This window comes from Amblyomma maculatum, chromosome 1 (genome assembly GCF_055883805.1).
Source record: "Amblyomma maculatum isolate TAMU_Amacu chromosome 1, ASM5588380v1, whole genome shotgun sequence".
NCBI classification, from domain to species: domain Eukaryota; kingdom Metazoa; phylum Arthropoda; class Arachnida; order Ixodida; family Ixodidae; genus Amblyomma; species Amblyomma maculatum.
The window spans coordinates 427444498-427455240 of NC_139344.1; the positions used below are offsets into that span (position 1 = coordinate 427444498).

At 49.5% G+C, this 10743-nt stretch overlaps 1 protein-coding gene across 1 annotated transcript; it reads left to right on the forward strand.

Annotated features, from left to right (window-relative positions):
* Window positions 1–445: 445 nt before the first annotated feature.
* On the forward strand, window positions 446–10522 carry LOC146209318 (uncharacterized). Its single transcript, XM_084579952.1, has 2 exons — window positions 446–3075; window positions 10437–10522. The coding sequence occupies exons 1-2, from the start codon at window positions 525–527 to the stop codon at window positions 10520–10522; spliced, it is 2637 nt and encodes an 878-aa protein (XP_084436078.1). The 5' UTR covers window positions 446–524.
* Window positions 10523–10743: the final 221 nt, after the last annotated feature.

Sequence of the window (10743 nt, forward strand, 5' to 3'; positions counted from 1 at the left end):
AAGAGAACCAAAAATTGATTCTAGAAACAGAGCGATTGCGCTATGGACAGAGCGTGGAGCTTAGCGATAGCGGCAGCACCGTCGCGGCGAATGCTGGAACAGATGAAGATAGAAGGCTAAAATACGCGAGCCTATTGAAAGGCGTCCTGGCACCAATGCCGAATCAAGAGCAATTAGTGCCTGGATGGTTTGAGGAGGTGGAGGCGACCTTATGCTCGTACGACGTCCCGACCGAGTGGTGGGCCGGACTGGTTTTACCGAGGCTGAGCGAAAGGGCGCGAGGGCTCCTCGTACGGTTATCAGCAGACGAGAGGAAAAACTTCGCTTCTTTGAAAGACAAAATTCTTCGCGGACTGCGACTGTCAGCCGCAGAATACAAGAGATTATTCTCGTCAAGCAGCAAAGAGGCAGGAGAAACCTGGGAACAGTTTTCCGTACGACTAGAGAATTATCTCGACTACTACCTAGACAGCTGTAAAGTGCGCACCATTGAGGAGTTCAAACAGCTGGCGGTGACAGACCGAATGAAGGAATGCTTAAGCGCCGATGCAAGAGCACACGTTGCCTTGAGTGAGAAAGAAGGTTTTCTCAAACCTAGTGACCTCGTAGAGCTCGCAGAGAACTTCGAAGAGAGTCGGAGGTGTAGGTCAGCAGTAGGACTAGCTGCGTCCGCAACGGCAAACCACCATGCCGAGAAGCGAACCGCTACGTCATCTCAATTGGGAGGCAGTACGGCTGAGAGGCGTCCCGGGCGACAGTGCTATAAATGTCACGAGAGAGGCCACTTTGCAAGAGAATGCCCGAGAAAAGAAACTGTCTCAACAAAAAATGGAAGTAGCAGTCGCAGAGGCGAAAGACAGGTTGTTGCTCGAGTGGAAATTCCAGTTAGCGAGGAGATGGCGACAGGGAGTGACAGGCGACAGAACGAGGCAGGCGACAAACGTATTGTCACAATAGAGAGCACGGGTCAGCAGCTCAGAGCTTTGGTTGATTCGGGTGCCGATGTAACTGTCCTTCGTAAGTCACTTTGCCGCGAGTATGAAGGCGCGGGGTCAACACTGAAGCTGAGAGGAGCGTTTGGGAGTGAGGTTGTCGCCGAGCTGGCTTACGTGCCATTAAAGGCAACGGAGGGTGCTCCCCTAGTGTCGTTCAACCCGTCCAAACGAGGAGTGCTGTGTGCGCTTACCGATGAGCTAGTCGCAGGCCTAGATGCACTGATTACGCCAGATGACTACAATGAGCTTCTCGGGGAGAGAGCAATAACACAAGCAGATGAGTTAGTAGCTCTGGAATCAGATACAGATGAACCAGACGGGGCAGATACGGGACACGCTGATGCTGTGGCGTGCGTGGTCGAGGCGGAGCCTGCTGCCAGCCAAACCGAAACGAACCAGACAGCAAGGCAGCTGTTCCGGAACGCTCAGCTTGCCGATGAATCGCTAAAAGAAGCATGGGCTCAGGCTAAAGAAGGCTCGCATGGCATGCTTATACGGGACGAGCTGCTGTTCCATCGAGAGCCAGTTGCTGGACACGAGTGTTGTCAATTGGTACTACCTTCGGAACGGCGCGCGGAGGTTTTAAGGTTGGCGCATGATTCAGCGTGGGCAGGGCACCTGGGCGAACGTAAAACGCTTCAGAGAATAAAGGGGTCGTTTTACTGGCCAGGCTTGGCCAGAGATGTCAAGCAACACTGTCGTACGTGCCATTCATGCCAGGTAAAGGCCCCTGCGCGCACTCTCGATCGTGTGCCGATCACACCCCTCTCTAGACCAGACAGCCCGTTTCAAGTCATCAACGTTGATTGCATAGGGCCAATTGAACCACCGTCTGCGCGAGGGCACCGTTACGCGTTGTGCGTTGTTGATGTTAACACTCGGTGGCCAGAGGTCGTATGCTTGCGCGCGCTGACAGCAAAGGCTACGTGCGAGGCGTTGCTACAGATCTTTGCACGCATGGGTATACCGGAAACGGTGTGCTGTGATCAAGGCACAAATTTCACGGCTCAGTTAACTAGAGAGATGCTGTCCAGGCTTGGAACATGCCCAAGGTTCTCCACGCCGGACCACCCGCAGAGCAATGGACTGGTTGAGCGCTGGAACGGTACCTTCAAATCCATGTTATTCCGTATTGTGGAGGAGCACGGCAGGGACTGGGACAAATTTGTTCCATTTCTGCTGTGGGCATACAGAGAGGTACCTAACGAAACGACGGGCCGCTCTCCGTTTGAGCTGATGTACGGGAGGGTGCCAGTGGGGCCTCTTTCCATCTTGCAGAAGTCGTGGAGTGGGGACTGGTCCGTCCCGGACTCTCTAACAATCCCAGCTGAGGAATATCTTTCGGAGCTGCGCAAACGGTTAGCTGAGGCACATGCGACAGCTGAAAGTAATTGCACCGATGCTCAGAGAAAGTATGCGAATCGCTACAATCTCCGCGCGACGGATAAACAGTTCGCGGAAGGGGACGAAGTGTTGTGGCTGGAGAAGGAAGGCCAAGGCAAATTGATGGGAAGGTGGATAGGACCGGTCAAAGTTGTACAAAGGTTGCGGCCCTACAGTTACCTAATCGAGTTGGAAGGCGGCACACGTCGGGCTGTGCACGCCAACAAACTCCGAGCTTACCACGCACGCGTTAATGTTGTAGGCACAGTTTTCGAAGGGGACAGTGACTTCGGCGACGTGCCCACATTCCCAACACCGTCTGACGAAGGAAGTAGCGTGTCGGGCGAAGCTTTGAGCCACCTTACCCAATCGCAACGGGAGGAGCTGACCACGGTGCTCGCTAAGCACGGACAAGTGTTTGGTAGTAAACCGGGCAAGTGCACCGCTGGCATGCACAGAATAAGGCTGAAGGCAGGATCTGAAGTGGTAGCCGGACATGCGTACAAGGTACCAATGGTGTTTCGGAAGGAAGTGGAAAGGCAGATTAACGAACTGTGTGAGTGGGGTCTGATTTTTCCGGTAGAGAGCGCCCATGCCCATCCCATAGTTTGTGTATCTAAGAAGGACGGCGGCATAAGGCTCTGCTGCGACTATCGCAGGCTCAACAGCGTTACGGAACCGGACGCATTCTCCATGAGTATACCTTCGGAGCTTTTGTTTCTGGTGGCAAAGGCGCGTTACATCACCCTCATTGACATGCTGAGGGGATATTGGCAAATACCTTTAGATGAGCAGTCTCAAGCATTGACGGCGTTCGTAACGCCGGTCGGGCAATACGCTTGGAAAGTGATGCCTTTCGGGCTTCGGAACGCTAGCTCCACGTTCCAGCGAATCATTAACGAGGTATTAGCACCACACAGAGAGTATTCCTGCGCTTACATTGATGATCTCGCCATATTTTCCGAGACGTGGGAGGATCATCTGAGGCACATCGACAATGTTCTAAGTTCCGTAGCAGCTGCGGGATTTATTGTAAATGCAGCTAAATGCCGATTCGCAAGAGGGGAGGTAGAGTTTCTTGGTCACATAGTAGGATCAGGTAAGCAAAGCGTGAATCCTGCAAAGGTCAGCGCTATCCAGGAGATTCCCCCGCCACAGACGAAGCGGCAGCTGAGGAGTTTTCTCGGGTTGGCAAACTACTATAGACAGTATGTCCCTGACTACTCGCGTATTGTTCTCCCGTTGACTAACCTGACGAAGAGGAGGACCCCTCATCGGCTACCTTGGGACAGCGAGGCACAGAATGCGTTCGAGAGCATTAAAGAGTGTTTAGGGCGCGCGACATCGCTGTATGCACCAGATCCTAATAAGGAGTTTATACTATCCACTGATGCCTCCGACTACGCCGTAGGAGCATGTCTCGCACAGTGCGACGAGGAGGGGAACGAACGCCCGATCGCATTTCTAAGCAAGAAGCTCATTCCGACCCAGACTCGGTGGGCCACAATCGAGAAGGAAGCCTACGCGATCATATGGGCACTGAGTAAGCTCGAGGCTTGGCTATTTGGTGCACAGGTGCGTGTGGTAACGGACCACAACCCCCTTAAATACCTTACGCTTACCAGCCCGCATAGTGCCAAGTTAACTCGCTGGGCTCTCGCTCTCCAAAGGTTCAATCTTACGATCGAACATGAAAGGGGCACTCAAAATGCCAACGCCGATGCTATGTCAAGGCTGGTGGCGGCCAACTAAATGGAGCTAAGCGCATCGAGGGAAAGGTAAATGGCCTAAGAATGGTTTGGGCTTTGTCATTGCGTGTGGGCGCGGATGGCGGGGGGTATTGAACCTGACGCCAGCCGCGTCGCGTTGTTCGCTTGTGTGTTGTGTGTGGCTGCATTATAAAGACTTATGCAGCACACTTGGTGGGGAGGTGTTGTGCTCATCAACGCGACATACCACCGTCGGCTTCTGGACTGGCGCCTGCTCGTCGCGAGCGCAGCTGCGGGGCGTGCACTTGAGGGCCGGAGCGCGGTGCGTGACTTTTCGTTCATTTCCCGTGACCCTGGATCGCGGATCGCCTGGCTGGCGCGGATTTCAAGTCGCCGACGCAACCCCGCCCGCAAGACGACTCCGGATGTCCCGCGTCGGCAAGGCCAGCAGCACTATTCGAACCGCAGATCATCCACGGTGTGTGGAGGTGTGTGGAGGTGTGTGTGCGCGCGCTGGGCTCTTGTGTAAAGGAGCCGCGGAGGCCAGGAAGCTCATTCCCACGGGACTCGGGCTGTCCGGCAAGGACGTACGTGACCACGGCAGCGGATTTGAACTCTGGAATGTGCACGCGTGATGTTGTGCGTACAGGATGACGGGAGAAAGGAGGAACTGTGCTGGAGCCTATTGGCCCCGCCCAGAGAGTTTACTGCGTCCCTATTGGCGCAATGATAGGGGCTGTGTTTAGGGAGTCTATTTAACGAGCTGTCAAAGGCAATTTGAGAAAAAGAGGAGAGACGAGTTACAATAAAGATGTTGTAAACCTGGTTCGTCTACGGGTAGTACTCCAAGGTGCCCAGCAGGTGCAACTCAACAGACCGCCGGTCAGCGCAACCGAGCACGGCGGGTGAGAGGAGAACCGTTTCGAACGCCAGCAGCTGAAGAGACCGTCGCCCTCTGGACGAGCACGGCGGGTGACAGCGTGGAGAGCGGCTTCGAAACATAACTGTGGTTGAGTGCAAGATTGCATTACAGAGGAGAAAATAGTTGGGGGACTTGTCTATGGATTGTTAGGCGTGCTGCAGGTTCACATCAAGTAGGTTTTCATTACGAAGGACCTCAAGCCTAATGATTGAAGTGGCACTGTCCAGCCACAAGCCCGCTACAGAAGCAATCTGGGCAACTCTACCAACAATGTCAAAATGACGCGTGTTTTCTGCAGCGTGGAGAAGTTCTTCTGGAGCAGAAAGCGGAGTGACAATCTGCTAGCAAAATAGTTATGGCTCACTAATAATGCTACAGTTTAACACATGAGCCCCAAATGATTTCGGAGCTAGTATGATCAATGATTTTTTACATATGTGTTACGCCAAGTATTTCTACTGTAAATGACGTCGAAATTGTTATGTCAACGTCTGCGCTCGCTCATTTACCGAAAGTTCGAAACATCACTTATCTCTGTTGGAGAGTTTCGGGTAAATGTATGAAGTTTGCACACAGTGGAAGGAATCTATAAGGCTAACTCTAGCGAAAAATCTGAGATGTCAAACTCATACGCCGTTTATCACACTTACCTCTTACAAATATCTTACCGTCTCATATAACTTTCATCGTATGTAAAAAATGTCAGATTGTACGGTATTTTTATGAGTTTGGAATGAGAAAATTTCAATGTATTTGTAATAAACAAATACATACATAAAACAAATACATAAAAAAGCTGAGTATACTCATAGCTTTTTTTCTCTCTATAAAAGATATTACACTATCAACATTAATATTCACATTTAGCCCCAAATGCATAAGCTACGATGACTGATGGCGCTGGCAACATTATGGCCCAAATAGAAGTACGTAAGTATTACCATCCTTTGTATTGTTGTTATATTTCCAGTTCCTAATTACATCATTTTGCTCCAAGATTCCAGACTCGGTAGACTTTTAAAAGAATGCTAACCAGCAAATTCATGAGATTTTCGCTCTGCACAGCGCGGGCTTTTATTTATTTGCTGCACAGTAAAGTACAATGAGCTACTTAACTTTGCAGCATTGGCGGCAAGATATCTATCACAGAACTCTATATTATAATCTTGGTAGCAGCGACAACTATATGATGGTGAAAGAAAAAGGACATGTGGCGCATGGAGGAAGGAAGACAAAAGGTGCAGATATAGAGCATTACCCGCCTTTCTTTCTTGTCGTAAAAAATTGCATTGCTTAAACACAGTGATACGAGCGAAAGTTGTGAAAGCAGCCACAAAAGTACCCCTTTAACACCGCCTCTTGAATCTGTATACTTTTATTTTCATATTCTTTCTTTAAACAGCAGCTGCATCACTTTTCGAGAATTTCGCGATATTCAAGTATTCAAATCTACATAGGCTGTAGATAATGCATGCAAGGTGTTTCTGCGCCAGCATTCAAACCGATGGCGTAATCGTCTATTAAACCTCGAGCTTCTCTTCACAGCACTGAAGTTCTGCGGAGAGCTCGGTGATGACGTCATGGACGGTACTATTTCTGATGTTCGTTGCCTTAGCCCACATCGTGCTGCGCCTTTTGTGACGGTGCTAATCAACATTTCTTTGTCTTTGTTTTCGGCAGCCTTTTTTTATTTCTTCAAACCAAGAGTATATGTGCAAGAAACGTACCGGTATCGTCATTGACGTCACCATGCGTCCCCCACCCGACACTGTGCAGTGCGATGAAGCCTGACAGCCGTCGCGGTTTTATTCGCTAATTACGCCATTGTTACAATTGCTAGCGTCAAGATATTTCGCATGCTTTAACTGAAAGCTATAATCATTTAACCGCTCGAAACTCATCGAAATCTAAAACCGCTGCAGCTTCCCTTTAAGTAAGGCTTAGGAAAAGGAAGGTGCAGTATAGTTTAGGTGGACACCACAAAATTGACACCTACACTTAATTAGCCCAATGTTACACAACCTTTTTTAAAGATCAAGAAACTTGTGTAACGGGTGGTGCAGCATACTCATAGCCACACTTTGTCCTCTGGCTACTTGAAGGTGCTAGCTCACGCTGACATGGTGTATTGGTTTATAGGAAAGCATCTGTCACATTTTCATGGTTGACACCTCAGCTACGTAGCTATCTCCACCGCTCCTGTGCTTGAAGGTCAAATCTGCCCCCAATAACTCTGGCTCCTGTTTTTCCAGTCAACTGTCACTTTAAAATAAGCACATTTTGCAGTGGGGCGAAATGGGATACAAGATGTGGGTTGAACCTGCATTTTTACTCCATGTCAACCACTGTCTCAAATTGCCTTTCTTGCCACAATTTGCTTCAATTACTGAAAATTCCGAGTCCTTGTAAACACACTTCTAAGTGAGCACCAAAATTGGCATACGAATGAACCAGGGGAATTAAGCTTGTTAGACAACTATGACGACTACATTTTCAGTACGCTGAAACGGACATAGTAAACTTACGTGTTCAGAATAAAAAGGTGGCCGGCATTTACACTCTATATGAAGTGGGCCCTCCTGTTGCCTGTGATTATATTTACTTTTTGGTAGCATTATTTACCACATGCACGTCGATGCAATTGCTGCAGCAAGTTATTTCACCTCACCATGCAGAAAAGCGCCACATGCAATTCATTCCATATATCGCTTTCCAAACATTCATACGTTGTTTGACGCATCTACAGTGGCTGCCCTGTCGTAAGCGCGAACGGGGATAAAATCCCTGATGTTACATCGCCTAAGCGTTTGTGGAATTTTAGGGCACATTCGATTATCTGTCCCAGACTCTCTGGGACTACTTGTGGATCGCTTTTCGACATTTAATTTTCCTCGGGCAGCCCGTACGCCCCGCCCACCTGTAAAGCTCCTGGGCGGCGGCCATTTTGAGTAAGATCCCAAGCGCATACTGCGTTTGTCATGTTCCTGCATATGATATCGTGCTCTAAACAATGACACAAGCTCTCTAAGCAACCGTAAGACATTTAAAATTGCGCCTTCGCTTTCTAGTCATGAACTTCACTCCAGACGGAAGCTTCAAGAGCCCGGAGCACGGATCCTTTGTTCATGCTGCCCAGAAGTTCTTCACCTGCTTTGCGATCTTTTCAGTGCGCAGGTCTGAAAGCGTCGCAAGCGAACTGGTTTATACTGGAGGAGCTAACACTTGTTGCAAACGCTTTCGTCTGCTTTCGAGTGCAATCAGTCAGGCCCTTCAAAGACCTTCGTGAGAAGCAACGGCATGAATAGCCTGCATGCCAAACTGAAGCCTGTAAAACGCTTCCCATTCAGGCATATCCCTCTCCGTCGCGAAAACCACCGATTAATTTGCGCCTCTGCTATCTATCTTTAGTGTTGCACGTACGCCAAAGGATAAACGTGCGCGCGGCGTCACTGCGAAAGAAGTGAGTCGTTGTGACTGACGGCTGGCAGCGTCTGCTAACAGCGACTACGAGCTAACAATGGAGGGAGCCTGCAAAGTAATATGACCATCACGCTGCTTCCTGTCAAAGCGGAAGCCGAGATCTGTCAGCAAGTAGTCCGTGACTGGAGAATCGATAATGCGCATTGCGGCTACATCAAGACAAACAAGAACGCGAAATCGTAGTGAGCAGTATGAACAACCTTGGCCGCGGACTCAGCGGCACGCACCAGAGTACAGCATCACAGCTTCGGTAGAGTGCGGCACCACGTTGCTCGGCGCTCTGCGGACCAGACGCAGTGTGGCGGACTGAAAGCGCAAGGCGCGACAGTCGTGCTAGTACGGTTTCCACGAAGATGATGTGTCTGCTTAGGATGTTCTGAGAGTTCCAGCCCGAGCACACAAATCTTTCAAGACTGTCACATGGGTTGACGGACAGATTCATCGACCTGCGGAGGCGCTCGGAGTATTCCAGGCATGAGTGGCTGCGGCACACATTTGGCGAGGGGATGTGCGGGAAGAGAAGGTTTAAGACTGCTACTAGCGCGGCTACCAGGAGTACTGCGCTGACAACCTCGATAAGTGGGCCCAGGTACGCCTTGGAGCACCTGTCTTCCTGGGAGGAAAATACATATATAAATACTGTAGTCAAGAAGACCAAGCAGAGGAGAATGTTCATAAAGACTGATATAAGCATCAATTTAACAAACCCGTTATTTTGGGGTGAGATACACAAAAACAAAAAAAAAACCCGAAGAAGGTAGGCGCATCACATGAACTTCACGCATGCGTCAAAACACGTTCTTAAAAAGCAGTACTGCAGGCAGTGAATTCTGGGGTGTGCTTGTGCGCGCGATGGCTGTGGTTGTGAGTATGGCAAGTCTGTGTGTGAACCATGATCTTAGATATAGAGCTGGACTCATATTGTATTCGCTGTAATACAATGGCGAGCAGTATCGGGTTTGGGCATTAGGAATGAGCACGGTGCTTATAATGTGTCATTATGCAGTATATTACCTACATGCGCCTCAGCAATAAATCACAAAAAACGGGTGATTAGACCCGTCTTAGGTGCATGTCGAACCAGCCAACTTGTTTTTCTAATGTGCGTTTCTTTGTGGTTTATATTTCTAATTTTATTGCTGCTCGTTTTTAAGCATTTTACCTGGAATTTCTGTTCCCCACCATACAGCACTGATCAGAGAAGAGATCCAAGTTTTTCAGTTTTTGACCGGCCTACTGTGAGTCACGTGCGAGCAGCTCGTGTAGGTGGGGTGTACTATTGGGAGGAAATATTATACGGCCTCTTTCTCATAACATTTAGCTTCTGTGTGCGAGCATTAGGTGTGTTTTGACGCAAATACAAATATGTTTTGTGCTTTGAGAACTATGTTGCATGCACGGTGTTGAGTGTGTTCTTACCAATCACGCTTCCGAGAAGCCCCCCCCCCCCCTCCCCCCCCCCCTTCTCCACACAGCTTTCCTCCTATTTTCGTCTAGCCTCAAATTTACGGAGCTGGACTCCCGCATACTCAGAGTTCAAAGCACGATGCTCCGCTTCGGATGCATGTATAGTTCTCTTTAAACAAGGTAAATTTGATATGTCACGGTTTGTCGCGCAACGTTACATTCTATAAACCCAGCCAAATCGAAATTATTGCAGTGTGGTTGACGAGCACTTTCAACACGGTAGAGTACCTGTGCCAGCTTTAGGACATTTGATCTCCAAGTGGAAGAACCAGTGGTTTTCTGCAGAACTATAATTGCGAGCAGTGTTTGACGGCGCTGGTAATGCCAGCGTATGGCTTGACTATTGCTGCGGAAAGCCATAGCGTGGCGACAGCGAGGTCCTCACCCTTTCGTGCGACTCCCGCTTTGGCGTATCCTCGACGGTCAGTGCACTGAGAAGCTGCTAATCGTATCTGCGCGTTGAGGAGCTGCGCATGAAAGGGTTGGAGTCGACCCACACGCCGGACGACATAGCCACCGAGGTGGAGGACCAGGAGCGCGAGCAGCGGCCCGCGTCATGGAAGTGACGGACAGTAGACGGCCTCCTCCTCATACGCTGCGGCCGGGCAACATCTGACTCTTACACAGTTAGGTAGCGCACCCAACACGCACAAAAAAAAAATAGGTCAGATCGTGAAATCCACGATTTTAAGAGCCCGGGAGCATTGTTGTTCTGCAAAACAAGAAGTTTTACACATCATTTAATAGTATATATAACCATAACGAGTTTCATTTCATTGCAATTGGC